Genomic DNA, 15,821 nt, shown 5'->3' on the forward strand with positions numbered 1-15,821 from the left:
AGCCTTTCCTCTGATTTTTCTCTTAACCTTAGAATCACACTTTTCTATTTAAATGGAAATATATGTGATGCCTAGAAAACTAGCATGTGGCCTGTTCCATATGCAAATATTCCTATGGATGATTTTTACCTATGACAGAAAAGTTGGAAAGGACTGGTAAATCACAAGCATTCTTAACCTCATTATAAATACATTGCAAATGTAAAAATGCAAAGTGTGGAAGTCATAAATGTGAAAGCGTCTTTCAATTTGTTTTAATAGGTGTTTCTGTGTCTTATTATAACCTAGGGACCTTGCTGCAAGAAATTGCCTAGTAGGTGAAAATAATATTCTAAAAATCAGTGACTTTGGAATGTCTCGTCAAGAGGATGGTGGGGTATATTCATCATCTGGCTTAAAGCAGATTCCCATTAAATGGACGGCACCGGAAGCTCTTAATTATGGTAAGAGTAGACTTTTACTTTTTGTGGTAAAAATGGACTGTATCAGCACAAAACATTCACAAATAATAATACAGGGGTATAACAGAATCCAAGTTATAATTTGAGAACCAGCACAGTATATAAATGTTCAGATCTTGCACTTATACACAAGCACAAATTGAAATTATTGATCAGATTTCTAGATTAAAGATTGCTAGATCAAAAATGTAGATATAAACACTTATCTCAATTCTTTTATCTGAAAAATAATTTATACATAGACTGAAAGCATTGTGGGGACTCTGGTCCAATAACCTAATCTACTGTTAAAATGTGAAGCCAGTCAATTCTTTATAGTTTCTCACTCTAAAATTGACATTTTTTTTTTTAGCATCTCAATCTCTAGAACCTATATAAATCTTGAGGAAAAAGAGGGATAATGAAATTAAAATAGCAGTGATTTTTTTTACTTGAATTTTTGCGTTATTGTAATTAGAAATAGTTTGTATGTTCTGCACTTAGAATGAAATGGGTCATAACAAGGTGGGTAACTGCTCAAGAATTTAGCAAAAGAAAAAGTGTGCTTTAAGTGAAATTAGAAATTACATTTTCATTAAGGGAAGCAATGTATAAAACTGTGGGTTGGTAAATGGGTATGATGTCTTTTGAATAAATATGATTTGTTGATTGAAAATAAATTACTAAATAAAAAAATAAATTATAAGGCATTTATAAATTTCTTAATGCCTAGGCAGGCAAATCTTTTTAAAATAGAGGTGACATTCACATACATGAAATTCATCAATTTAAAGTGAAAACTTTAGTGGCATTTGCAATTCAGTGTTGGCAATCACTACCTTTGTCTAATTTCAAAACATTTTCTTCATTCCCAAGTTGTGTACCCATTCTATTTTCTCATTCCTCCCTCACCTATTACCTCTTCTGGATATTTGATATGAATGGAATCAAATAATATGTGACCTTCTGTATCTTCTTTCATTTAGTATAAGTTTTCTAGGTTTGTTCATATTGTAGCATTCATCAGTGCTTTATTCCTTTTTAAGGCAGAATATTTCATTCTGTGGATAATGCTACAGTTTATTCATGCATTGATGTATATTGGGGCATTTTTCACCTTTTGGCTATTGTGTACAAGGGTTAAGTATCTGCATCCAGTTATTCTGGGTATGTACTATTGTACTAGTATTGTTTATCTGGAAAACATTTGGTGGTTCCTCAAACAGTGAAAGCTTTTGAATGTTAGCTGACAGGGGCTAATCCAGACACCAATCCTCACCCTTGGTTTGTCTTCCCACGTGCCAGCAAGTAGGGAGTCTGTGAACTTTCTAGTAATTGCCAGCCAATCCACCTGTTCCTCAGAATCCAGGGGAAATGGCAGCCCTACTATTTTCCATAGTGGTTTTTGTCTTGGATGCTAGGGTTATATTACTGATGTGAACAATCACAGGATAAAAGATTGTAATGCTCATATTACATGGAGGCTTTCTTTAGATGGCAAAACAAATACTAAGGGAGCTGGAACTGGACATGGGAGTCTAAAGATTTATCACTAAAACTGAATTTGTTAACCCTCATTGCCAGATTCTCTATATTACAGTCTTTTAAAAGTTCTCTTACTAGTACATGATTATGCCAAGTAAAATTCTGCCTCTTGATCACAATGTATTTTAGGTGAATTGTAACTTGACTGAAGGAGGAGTATGAAGTTCTTGAATTGGTAGTGAGGGGCATTTTTTTAAAAGCAGTCTTTCATATTTAGTTGAGAAGGAGGTACATATTTTAGAGGTGGATGAGGAAGGAGTTTGTAGTGTGCATTACCCAATCCACTGGGGAAATTCCTGAGTCTGCAAGTCTCAGGCAATCCTGGGAAATTGTGTTAGTTCTCACAGATGTAAAATTACTGAAGATTGGCTCCAAATTCTTACATTTTATTTTTAAACAAGAGAAAACATCTTATGAAAATTCTTATTGCCTGTTACAGTTCTTTTATGTAAATATCTTTTGTCTTTGGTAAGATTTTTGCCTCATTTCCAAGAAGCTTTTCTTCACTCTGGCCTCAGTGATAAAACACTGCCCATATCTCCATTGAAGTGTGGGGTTAGGGTAAATGGAAAAAACCCTCTGATCCAAGGAACCTTTAAAACTTTGGCTTACGGCTGTAGAATTAAACTTGTTTTTACTATTTTGTTGTGTTAACTACTTTTTTTAGCATGCAATGTAAGCCCTTCCCACCCTTATCTCTAGCTACATAATTTCCCTCCATAGAGGCAAATATTCCTATCATATTCTCATCTTGTTCTTAACGATTTCTTTGGCATTTATTTGTGGATGTCTTCCCCAGCAATTTTTTAAAATGTAAAAATTGTAACATGCTTGGACTATTGAGCATCCTCGGTCACAAAGATAGTGTATTTACAAAGGGCAAATAGGTGATTTTATTTCTTTGTTGGAGATCAGTATTCTATCAATTATTAAAGTCTCCTACTTGTCACCTGGTTATTTGGGGCTGATGTGTCCTCTTCTAATTTGATTAGTGTCATATAACTAAATATACTTCAAAATAAAAGGCAGAGTTTTTTAATGGAGAGTCCTGGATCTGGTATATCATTAGTAGCATGACCTTGGCAAGCCTTCTAATACTCTACATCTGTTTTCTACTTTGTAAGATGAAAATAATACCTTTTCTCTACAGGGGTATTGTGAGAATTAAGAGATAGAAAAGCAGAAAAATACAACTGTGATTTGCTCTTAGCCTTAAAATTATCCAGCAGTACCAGGTTCAAAAGCCAGAACTAGGTTGAAAGTTTTCACTTGTGGAGTATGAACTGGTTTACCTATAATAGACCATTTATATATTTTACAAACTAAGATATTTGATTCTGTATAATATACTTTCATGAAAAGTATTAAATTACTGGATGCCAAACATGACAAGAGTTGATTTGCAAACAGGAAAACTAACTATGCTGTTTGCTAGCAAGATTTATATTCATAATTGCTATCTACCAAGAAGAAAGTTAAATCACACAGCTGGAACCTTTACTCAGTAGGCACATTCCAGAAAGATTAGTTAACACAGTGCAGGCGGACTCTCCTTTTCATTTTATGTCAAGAAAAGGTGATTCTTTTTAAAGTAACATTTTTAGAGGAGGGGCATTTATACATCCTGGAATGTCAGAGGTAAGGTGAGAAGCTCTAGGAAGAACAGAAACTGAAATCATTTAAGAAACCTTCCACAGAGTTTAGTTGTGATGGTATGTGCCCTATACAGCAAATTAAATATCTTGGAAGAGTCTCGGAAAGGATCTTTTCATTGCCCTTCCTTGCTTTCACATCCATCTTGTGTTGATTTATATGTTTCTCCGAAAGCTACCAAATATGCTCTAAGAGTTAGCTCAGTAAAACAGGTGCACCAAGATGTTTTGACAAAACAAGGCACCATGTAATTTAAAGAAGTTGTTTTTTATCAGCTAGCTATGTTAATTTCTACTCTTCAAAACACATAGAAAAATATATTTTCCGTAAATGAAACTATCAGTGGAGAAAATGAGACCTTTACATAAGAATATCTGTAAACAGTGATGAGTAAAAAATTGAAGTTAAGAAACTTTTCTTATTGCTTTAAGTTTATTTGCAATTTTAGTAGAAAGAAAATGATGCAGAAGACAAAATTGCAGGAATCCAACTTATTTAATCTCCTAGGCATTGATGTGTATACATTTACATGTTTTTATATAAACCATCCATGTCATTCAAGACACCACAGGAAAGTAAGCCTGCATGCTGGCTGAATATTTGTTCTTGGTAGGGAGGATGGGGGCAAGTGATTATTTAATTGGTAATACAACTAGTCCTGGAACATAAAACCAGTGAAGAGAATAGAATCACTAGCTGTTGAGTTCCTTTGGTGAGTTTAGTTAATATGCGACTGACATACAAAACCAGAACTGTTCATCTACTTGTTTCTGTGCCTCACCTCTTTATGGTTGTTGTTCCCCTCCCAGGAAGATACAGTTCTGAGAGTGACGTGTGGAGCTTTGGCATCCTCCTCTGGGAGACCTTCAGCTTAGGGATCTCTCCCTACCCTGGAATGACAAATCAACAAGCAAGAGAGCAAGTGGAAAGAGGTGAGCCAAGGACCCACATGGTCAGGGTTCACATTCAGCCCTAGGGGCAGCAGTGCTCGTGGTGTTTCTGCTGGCCAGATTGCTGGCAAAGAGACTATTTACAATGTCATTTGTGGTGTAAGTAGAGAACACAGACATTACACGATTCTACTTTTGAATCCCATGGTTGATATGGTTTCTGTACAGCAAAGTAGGCAGTAGTTTAAAACTAGAGAACACAAGCTTGTCCTCCATCTCTTCCCTACTTGGCATGAATTTGCAGTGTTGTACCTTCAGTGGAAATAGGTTACTCTTCCTCAACCTATTTTTTATTCCATACCACATATATCCCCCTAAAAATATTACAAAGTGAAATGCTGTTTGTCTTTAGGAGGAAATTTCCAAGAACTGGAGAATTTCATAACACTTCTGAAGAAACTGGGTTTCCCAGACCAGAGATAGGAACAACTAGGTGATGGTGACGCCCTAGCAGGGGCTACTGTCATCCACCATGATGAGATGAGGTGGTGCACCCTGGCCTCGGGTTGCCTGGGAGACAGGGCTGAGAACCTCCCTCTCCCACACCTCACACTAGCAGAGTCAGGCACACAAGAGCAACACTGCCAGACAACAGCTTGTAAAACAAGACTCATTCATTTTTATGTCACTGTTAGTTTTTAACTCTACAACCTAGGTTTTTGAAGATGAAAAGAAGTAGATGCTGTGGCAGAGTTGATAAAATTCCATTCTAGCAGCTAAAATATGCATTTGTAGTATAGGATATATCTTACTTCCTGACAAATGGCAATGTTTTTTGAACTAAGTGTATGGCTCTGTAATACTGAATTCTGTATGGCCTCTGAGGAGGGAGAATGTACACTGAAGCTGTACCTTTTGTGTCCACTACACCTATAAGATGGGGTACTAAAAGTTCACAAAGTGCATATCACTGTGTTAGCATTTACTTCTTAACTCCATTCTCTTTTCTGTTCTTCTGGGTCTTTAGGATACCGGATGTCAGCCCCTCAAAACTGTCCAGAGGATATTTCTAAAATTATGATGAAGTGTTGGGATTATAATCCTGAAAACCGCCCTACATTCAGTGAACTTCAGAAAGAGCTTACTATCATCAAAAGGAAAATCTCATAGAGTGCCAAGCTCAGCCTTCAAGACTCTGTCCTCCAGCAGATTAATACTGTTGTTCTCATTAATGATGAGTTTATACTACATTGCCAGCAACCATCCTCTAAGGTTATTTTTTTTAACTTTTTTTAAAAAATATGTTCCACTTTAAACTATGTCAAAGGCAGATTTATCCAAGAAATAGTCCTACCAAGGGCTTTATTGGCTAACCAAGCAATTCTACCATTTCAGGCCTCTGTAAATAGAAAAGCACAGGTTCTAAATGTGTGAAAGATTAAAAATCTATCTTTTTCACACCTAGGACCATTGCTGTTTCTCAAAGGTTTTCTACTTCAGGCACATTTTGTGGGCTGCTGTCCTGTGCCACAGGCCCTACTCAGTCGGTGCTATAAGTTTCATTGGTATTGCATGTTTGCAGGACACATTCCAAACACAGCTGACTTTCTACTCTGCCAAGGTGAGATTCCATCTGTAAATAGACACTTGTAGGAGGAAGTATTTGGGCCTCCCAGGGTTTTTTGTTTTGTTTTGGGGGTTTTTTTGTTGTTGGTGCCAGAAATAAGCCCAGTAAGAACCATCATGCTCCTGCATTATTATGAAAGTTGTTGTTTCCCTCAGTCCGAACATCAGGAAATGATGCATGAAATGTCCTTAGAGTACACTGTTAAAAGATGATATAGATTGCTGGGAGAGCAAGATGTGCAACCGGGAGGGTAGTCTGACAAAAAGAGCAACTAGAGTGGTGATCAAAGTAAAGGAAAACATAAAACCCACCTTAAGAGTTATGCCTTTATAAACCCATGCATGTCCTTTTTAATGTTGTGGTTTGAATTCACCAAAAAGGCCCCAAGAAATGTTTCAGGAATCTGCAGAGCCCTCTTAATGGTAACAACAAAAATTTTCAAGGCTCTACCATGTACAAGTCCAGAAAAGTGACAGTATACTCATGGTTAAGTATCTTCCTCTTAGAGGAGTCATCCCAGAATGTAATTCCCTCCATTTGTTCCAGTTTCCAGAGCTGCCAGAAGTCATGGTTCTAGTTCACAAACATTTGTGTGTACACACACTACCGAAGGGCAAGTCAAGTGTGAATTAAATAGGTGGTTCAGAAGTCAAGTGAATACTAATGAGGAAATAGAGGGACAGCCCTCCTATTTCTATTTTTTTTCTTAATTTACCCGTATCATGCTTCCTGGAAATCTACAGTAGCTGACAGGTGTGCAAGCATAGTGCTGAAAATGTATCATGTGAATAAAATGTAACAGCATTAAAACTAGGATTCTGTTGAGCTGAATCTTAATGCATCCAGGGAATTTACCCCGCCATCTGTACAGCATTGGCTCTTAGGACAGGTGTGTAGGAGATGGTCGCACTCAGGGGTTAAATGTGGCCTGGAAGTCTTTAATAAGTGGTTGGGGCTTTATACAGTTAAATATCACCTTAGTGATTATTTGGTTCATGTTTTTTGGAAGAGCTTAAGGGATAGGAAATTCCTCTTTCTCTCACTGTTTGCTGCCTGCAAATATCATTGTGCAGAACTCACACCAATACTTTAAAAGAGGGGGTGAAGGAGAATACTGAAAAGAAAAATGACTGCGTCTATCATTTCAATGTCCTTGCAGATTTTGTACCCGTTTAATGATTAGTACACTCAGACTAAAATGAAAGCATAATAAATTGCCCTCAACATACAAAGCAACTTATTTTTAATCATCATGTTTCTCTCTTAGGTAAAACATTATAAATAAATGGAACTTTCTTTTGATGGCATATACCATGGTAAATCAAAGCATAGACTCAGGCATTAAGATTAAGAAGACAAGACATTTCTACCCCTTTCAGTATTTCCAGATGAATCTCTTTGCAGTGTTTGTAATTTTTTTTTTTTTTTAAACAAACAGCCTCTCTTCACTTAGTGGCCTCAGCAAGGACAGAGAATAATGGTTCTGGCTTTAATTTTGTGAACAAGACCCAAAGCTTAATCCTTGCATTCTGGTGTAAAGAATGAACATGGTATTAATATTTCACTCATCCAGGCTGTTAGAATTTGCAATTCACATCATAACTCTGCTTAAAATTAAAAAAGCTTTTCAAAACATCATGACATCTGCAGCATTTAAATTCTATTTTATTCCTTGTCCTGAAGCAGGCTGTGGTACAGTTCGAGATTAATAACTCATTGGGTGTCTTTCAGGATCATATCAGTTGTATAGAATATTAAATTTAATATAGGCTCATGCATTAAGAAAAGCTTATGCAAACCATTTTTACTGTTAATTTTGTTATGCTTGAAGCATAATTTATTCATCCCTTCTGTCACTGATAATTATTGGAATTATGTACTTTAGGAGGCTAATCCATACCCAGAAAGTACATATAAACACTGTTCTGAATTTGCAAGTTGATGCAGGGGAAAAGAGGTTTCAGAAATGCACCAAATCCTATGAATTGTTTAGTAAGAAAACAGTTGTAACCAAATTGCCAGTGGTTTGAATGTAATTGAGTCTGGTCATAAATATTTGTGTTATTAATGGATTATCCAAGAGTTGGATGTATCACTACTATACAGCTCTCTTCTTAATTCCATAAATGCATTAATCCAGAGTGGGAGGTGTGGTAAACAAAGGCAGCCTGACTTTTACCTGCATATCTCCCTTGAATTACCAAGGAGCCTTGGTGAGGAATATTTAAGTAGTTCATAATTTTCAAAGAAAAATTTTTAATCACCAAATTAACATTTATTACCAACATGTGAAAGCTAATTTTATATTCCATGTAATCTAAAGTTACATCTGTAAGGTTACATCTGAAAGCCAACATGTTTTTTTTCTTCTGGGAATTAAATATTACTAGGTTTTGTTTAAACTTTCAGAAACTCAGATTTTGGTTTGGCTCGTCCTGCCACAAGGTTCCTAGTGAAAAATCTCATTTGTTTCTCTTATTCTCAAATTTAACATGAACAATAATGTTCCTCATCCATACTTCACCAATTTCTCACAAATACTTTATTGAAACATTTCCTAGCTGATCAGCATAATTGTGTCCGGTGTCATTTAGTGTACATTTCACAATTGTTATTTAGGGTTACTTCTTAGAAGACAAAGTGTCATAGTTCTGTTTTTCTTTAAACTATAGTATGGTTTTCCTGACGTTTCAGTTTTGCCGTATAGTTTTTAAAAGTTTTGGAAGTACCACTAAAATAACTTTGGCTTAACCTACTGGTGTGTCAAGAACAAAGTGTTTTAGTATAACATATAACACACCCTGAGGACCTTGTGAACAAACATTAGAATGACACCTATCTGTATTGTATGTCACTGTTATTCATTTGTCACAATCACACCACTTCATCAGATGCTTTAAGAGTATACCTGGACACCTTTCCTAGTATGTTTCATGTACACTATTGTGACCATGTGTCTTCTCCAAGAAGGATTGATATCTGAGAAGGGTTACTTACCCTTCTTTTTACACATACTCCCTTTGTGACACCAGTGATATTTTAGAGGTTTCTCGTCAACAGAATTGGTTGTTCACAGTAGTATTCTGAATCATGGAAAAACCAGTATGTAGGAAGAGTCCTTTCATTAGACAAAACCCTGCAAAATAAAACAACAAAGAAAAAGACCATGTTTTCTTTATGTATTAATATCTCAAGGGGAATCAAAGACTTTATATGAAAGTGAGTTTATATTACATTTCCATTATACTGCTAAGTTAGCATGAAAGTTTACCATGAACGTGTTACCTCTTATTACTGACTTGCTTATACATATCAGAAGTGTTTCATTAAAGATTTTATTTTTCTCTGGTTTTGGTTAGTTTCACATCTTGTCTAAATGCTATATTGGGAAAATCCAGAACTACACGCATTTCTGCAAAGATTTAAAAAGTCAGGATTTCATGTACCAAGATTACCTACTTGAAAGAGTTATTGCTACAAACTTAACATCCCATAAAATTCTCCTTCAAAAAATAATGCTCTAATACAGAGCACATAAACTACATATCTTTGCCATAGTTCAATTTATGAAATATAGTACCCTTCGAAAACCATCTTGCTTCCTCATACTGATTCAAAGATTAAATTCTGAATCGTTAAGTATAGACATTAAGAATCACCTAACTACCTAATAAGGACTCAGATTCTTAGATGGTAGGAAAATCCTGCTGTGCTAAATTCTCAGTCCCTGGATGCAGAAGTGAAGAGCATGGGCTGCAGGCTGTTGCTCAGGTGCTGAGGTAAGCATATCCTAAGAGGTTGAGGCCGCCCTATGGAGTGTGCGGAAAAATTAAAGTGCAACAAAGACATGGGCAAGGTCACTAGGAAGCCTGAGGAAAACAGTGCCATCAGGCGAGATCCTTTCCTACAGAAAATAAAATGGAACCAAAAAAAGAAAAGAAAAAGTCACCTGGCAGGTTGTGGGCCTTTGCACAAGCAAACCAAATAACCTTCCTTGCATTCAAAGCAATTTCATGTCTCCAAGTCAGATGATCCTGTGCTGGGTGACATTCTCCTCACTGTCCTCCCACATAATGGATTTGGTAACATGTGTTCAAACTTCTCCAAGAAATCACCCCAAGTCATCTTTACATTTGTTAGTTTTAGTCTTTCGTAAGAGCACTGATTATTCACACTCAGTAAAAACCTTTGTTTGCAATGGAGCTTAACCTGGGCTCAAGTCTCCTAAGAGGCAATTCAATTATATCCACCCTGCTTCAACTCTTGATCCAGATTAATTAAGTGGTTCCTAGAGTGACTCACAAAGGACCTTGCTGTGCTGAGCTCTACTTTGGGAAAATGTAGAATTCAGCGGGAAAATAGGAAAATACCAGATTAGTAACCAGGCCCCTTGTCTTTATACCCATAACATTCAAGTGAAAGGAGTCTTGGAAGCACCCTAAAGTCAGTCAGAATGCAGTGTGGCTAAGGTAAGAGACAAATGCAGAGAAAGAGACATCCAGAAAGGGAGGTTGAAAGGAGATGAAGGGCTGCAGCTAAGGACCGATGCAGGATGATTGCAGGGCCAACCTCCCAGCAAATCACTAGTGTCACCAAGGGAAGCCAGTCCTCAGATGAGGGTTGAAGGACTTCCTGCTGCATGTTATTAAATATTACGTGCCTCTCAGGTCTCTACAACACTTTAAGAGTGTTGAACTGGATATGGGTTTGATTTTCTTTGTGCTTCCTGTAATCTCAGGAAGTAGCTGCTGTTGAATCATAGTGACCCTTGGCTCTGTTCTGTAAGGCTGCAGACATGGTAGTTCAGCCCATTACCTAAGCAGTGGGAAGCTGACAGTACACATGCCTAGGGTAGCCAGCATTGAGAGAAAATTGCTGTGAAAGTTCCTGTTTTTCATTTTATTAATGAAAAAATCTCTCGCAGGTGTCCTTTGTGACAAGGCAGATTAGGTGTCCTTCCTTGCCAGAGAACATCTGAGAACCCCAAATGAGAATATTTGGGATTCACTCAAAAGTGATTCAAACCTTGATTTTTTTTTTTTCTTTTTTTGGAGTGGGTACTGGGGATTTAACCCAGGGACAATTTACCACTGAGCCACTTCCCCAGCCCTTTTTATTTTGTGACAGGGTCTCACTGAGTTGCTTAGGACCTTGCTGAGCTGCTGAGGCTGACCTCAAAGTTGCCATCCTCCCATCTCAGCCTCTCAAGTCACTGGATCACAGACATGTGCCACCATGTTTGGCTCAAATCTTGAATTTGTAAACATTATCTTTGAGACAATACGTAAGTGTTCTCAGTAATAAAATGTTAAATGATAGAAATGACCCTGGAGGCTGAATTTGGTTCTCAACTTTGTTCAGGAAGCTTTTCTTGAACATCTGCCTTGTCAGAGCTTAGTTTTCCTGGTGTTACTGACTTATGGTTAGAACTTCCTTCTCTCATCTTCACACCCTCAGCCTTATGCTTTAACCAAAATAGAAAAACCTTTATCTTCAACTTGCTTTGAATGTCATAATTTGCTCTGACCAAGAGTTTCTTCTCGGGTGCTCAGGGACCCCCCGCCTTTTGGGGAACTCCCAGGTTTCTACGCACCAATCCTGGCCACACTCTCGGCATGTGAGTGGCACCGTGGCATTCCCAGCTTAGAATACAAAGATGACCTGATTGTAGCCCTTGCTGGGGACACAGGATTCTGAGGTAGCAAACGCACTGTCAGTAGAGGCTACTAGGAGGTCTCCTGGGGACAGAAAGATTATTTTGAGTGGCTATGCCCAGGGGCACAGACTATTGACTCGGGCATGAAAGCTGATCAAAAGACTGTCCTCAACCCCCAAGAAAATGTTGAAAAAAACTAACAATACTTTACCTTAAACCCCTAGATGTATTTGATTCTTTCATTCTATTGTATGGCAATTTTTGTTTGTTTCCTTTATACTCCTCTTAAAGCAAATGTCTACAAGTACTTTAGTTGCATAATGTTAAATGATTTTTTCATACCTTCAGAAAAGAGGGGAGAAAATATGGAGCCTTAAGTTCAAAACAAACCAGGCTACCCAGAAATACAAACACCAAAGCACCACTGTATTAAAACATCAGCTCTACTTTACAGTTCCCCAAAGTAGTTCTTTTCCCCAAAAGCTAAACATAGAACCTTTTTCCTATTTGCTGTAAACATCTTTAGTATCAGAATAAACACATTATAAATGCCACCCAAAGTAGATTATAAAATGACATATGAAGCTAGATTTCCAATTATATCCAAAGCAGACAACAGATACACTACCTTTTTGTTTTCAGCTAAAATACCCCTACAAAACTATAACCACTTAGGCAATTCACCCCATCACAGGACATCAGATCTTACTTTGAAAGCATAGGTCATATATCAGTGGGAAATGTCAGCAATGTTCTGAACAAGACAGGATAAATGTAAGATGACCATAAGAAAGAAATCCCAATTCCCACTTCTGAGCAGCAAAAATCTGAGCATGAAAAAAATTGCATGCGAGCCCAAACTCTATTAATGTCTTCCCCCTGTAGTTCTTGTCAAATAATACAGCTTCATGTTCTCTTTTTGAAGAGTCTAAACAATCTTTATAAAGAAAAAAAACTAAATTTTCCCCAGGGACAGCCCAGATCTTTCTGTGATCTGGATTCAAAACCTTGGAGGCTGAGAGGGAATCTAATCTGTTATTACTGGAATCCTGTGTGAGAAGACCATTCTGACAGTCTGCCAACTCATCAGTCCATGCGTTTATTTTTAAACCCAGAAGGGAGAAAAAAATCAAACACCTTTGGATATAGGAATTTTTCTCCTTACAAATAATTTAACTTGGTAGAAATGAACTTACCTGCCTGCTCTTAAGAAACCCTAGATCGGTATACACAAATGTGGAGGGCCTGTGCTAAGAACCAGGCTTGATATGGCTCTGGACGCTTCTCCTAACCCAAAGGACAGCAGTTTTTATGTTGGGCTGTAAGATGCTATGGAGGCCCATTGCTTCCGGTTTTAATTCCTATGCTTCAGCCAACACAAGTCCAATTCCTCTTCAGATTCTAGGCATTTTCCCACCTGTGGTGTACAGATTACATATTCTTTCTAATGAAATTCGCAGTTTGGGGTTTTAGGATCAAAGATATTGGTTCCATGACTTTGTTACAGTTTGTGTGTCTGTTTCTTGGTTTGGCGGCTTCTGGTGAGTGCCCTAAAAGATTGAAACTGTCTGAATTTGTAACCATAGACTGTGTAGGGTTCAGGAAAGCCAGATAAATACAAGTGAATGAAATCAAGTGACCAAAATCCCATGAACATCCCTGACTTCTCCAGAAACACAAGCAAATTGGAAGCAAAGACAAAACATACAAATGGTGCCCATACCATTAAACTGTGGGAGGCCACTCGCCAGAAAGTCACTGCCATTCCTGACATAGACCCACAGCCAGTGGTTATGGCAATGTGATTTTCTGAGTTACTTTCTCTTCCCTTTACTAGAAGATGAAGTTAGGGTGGTGAAGGGGGAGTAGGGTCTGCCCTCTGCCACCTGTGGTATACATTTCCATCTGTAGGCAGCATTTTGAGCAAAAGCACTCCTGTGGTTTACAAAATTCTTTTAGTGCCAATATATGGTCATCTTAATGTCAGGTTAAAAGCACCTTTAGTCGTTTTTGTTATTTTAAAATAATATATTTGTGAAGTGGACAAAAGAAACACTGGAAATAGGGTGCTTCATCTGGAAAGTTCAAGTGTAAAACAAGAAGATCTTTGGTGGGTTCATCTGGCTTTGTAAACAAGTCTGAAATGAATGAGAGCTAAATATATAAAGCAATGTATCATTTTTAACTCAGATCTGTATTTAACACTTATTTATTTGTTAGTTTTTACATTCAAAAGAAATATACTTTGAATTTTGGCTAACATTGTAGGCTGTTTATAAATTGTTTTCTACATTTTTAGAACACGATTTCATCATTTTTGTAAACGTAGGCCTTTTTTGAGTAACCTCCTTTTCTTTTCTGGAAGACCAATTACCACCCATGGATCTGAAGAACCTTTTTTTTTTTTTTTTTTTTTACTGTATTCTTATAATAAATGTAAACTGTTTCTAGCAAACTGTGCCTTGTCTTGTTTAATCTTTGCATCGTGTTTACATTTCTCTTCCATATAAATATGCTCAAAGTAGAACAAAAGGAAGGCAAGATTTCCATGGTAACTGGCCTCCTAGGGATATAATAGTACATAGAAATTATTAGCTTTCAGTTTCTCTGTAATTAAGCTTATGAGTTCTGATGATAATGGGTGTGTGCTGCATATAGTCCAATTGGGGCTTTGTTTGGAAATCAAAACTACAATGTAGTTCAAGTTCAGTTTTCTGTGTGGATTGGTGATTGGCCAGGTTTGCTTATATTTTTGGTTTTGGGATTTGTTTTCATAGCAGGATTTGTTTAGATATAACACAGGATTTAGGGGAGAAAGGTGACTGAGAGGGATGTGAAAGCAAACTGTAGCTGCTGCTGTAAAGTTTAGGTGTGCATCTTTGCCTGTCTCTGGTACAGAGCTGAGTTGGTCACAGAGCCAAGATGCTTGACTTCTGTGTAGTCTCCAATCAATACCCTTCCTAAAACTTCATGCTGTTATTTACACAGGTTTTGGGCAATGTTCCAAATTTCTCATTTATTTGGTTTCCCAGCATTAAACCAAGCTCTTTCCTTAACCCTGATCTTAGATTAGAAAAGTCAGCCCCACACTGCCTCTCAAAATACAAGTGATTAGTATTTGTAGGGCAATCCGCAAGCTTCTTAAGATAGGCAAAACGAACCTACACAATCCTGTTTGACCTTCCTGCTTCTGTTACACCCTAACCAGAACTGTGTCTCTGGGCTCCCACCATAGCTCTTAAATTGTCTACTCTTCAGCAGATTTCATTTCTAGCACAGAATCCTAGACAATCCGTGCTTTTATTGACTTCGATTAATTAGGACCAGGTGTATCCATCACCAAGCAAGTTTGGCTATCTGACCAAAATCCATTTCCTCGGATAAATGAACAGCATCCTTGAAATCCCCTGGAGCTCTCGTGGTGTTTAAAGTCCTGCACTTCATTGTGCCCTCCCCCTCTAGCTGGTGATTTCTTCAGACAAATGGTGGTGGTATTGCTTGAAGAAAACAGAGGTAAGAACTACCTTTTATTCAAAATGTTAATGGTGGCCCTTTAACTGGAAACTGAGCAAATGAAATGCTTTTTCAAACTCCCCAGATCTGATACACATGAACTGGACAACACATCTAGCTCAAACTCTTGCAATTACATATAAATGAGGCTGAAATTTTTGTCACAAACACCAAGTGGGGAGCTTGAAAACTCAGGCTCTTCTCCTCTGTTGGGCTCTCCATGGTTTGTAAACTTAAATGAGTCATATCACCGTCCAGGCCACACTTTTCTCTGCTGTGAGGTTGGATTAGTAGTAAGCATTTTCTCTTTTTTCCTCTTTTTGGGGAATTTTCACTTTAGCATGGGTTGTGGTACTGATGGAGAAGTAATTTCAAGTCCCCATCTCCCACTACAGAAGCCCAGGAACCCATAATCCTTTATTGGCCAACTTGATCCTTTCTCCCAGGACTGAATCTTGAAGGACAGAACAGCAGAGGATATTCATGAGAGCAGAGGT

At 37.5% G+C, this 15,821-nt stretch overlaps 1 protein-coding gene across 4 annotated transcripts in view; it reads left to right on the plus strand.

Annotated features, from left to right (window-relative positions):
- Window positions 1-14,200, plus strand: part of Fer (FER tyrosine kinase) — a 499,968-nt gene extending 485,768 nt beyond the window's left edge. For 3 of the 4 annotated variants that reach the window (XM_047555289.1, XM_047555290.1, XM_047555288.1), the window contains 3 exons: window positions 289-443; window positions 4,448-4,570; window positions 5,556-14,200. In XM_047555289.1, the coding sequence (XP_047411245.1) occupies window positions 289-443; window positions 4,448-4,570; window positions 5,556-5,698 (421 nt within the window). In that variant the 3' untranslated portion in view covers window positions 5,699-14,200. The remainder of the gene's footprint in view (window positions 1-288; window positions 444-4,447; window positions 4,571-5,555) is intronic. The other variant, XR_007109062.1, reaches the window with a different exon arrangement.
- The last annotated feature ends 1,621 nt before the right edge of the window (window positions 14,201-15,821 follow it).

This window comes from Sciurus carolinensis, chromosome 6 (genome assembly GCF_902686445.1).
Source record: "Sciurus carolinensis chromosome 6, mSciCar1.2, whole genome shotgun sequence".
NCBI lineage: Eukaryota > Metazoa > Chordata > Mammalia > Rodentia > Sciuridae > Sciurus > Sciurus carolinensis.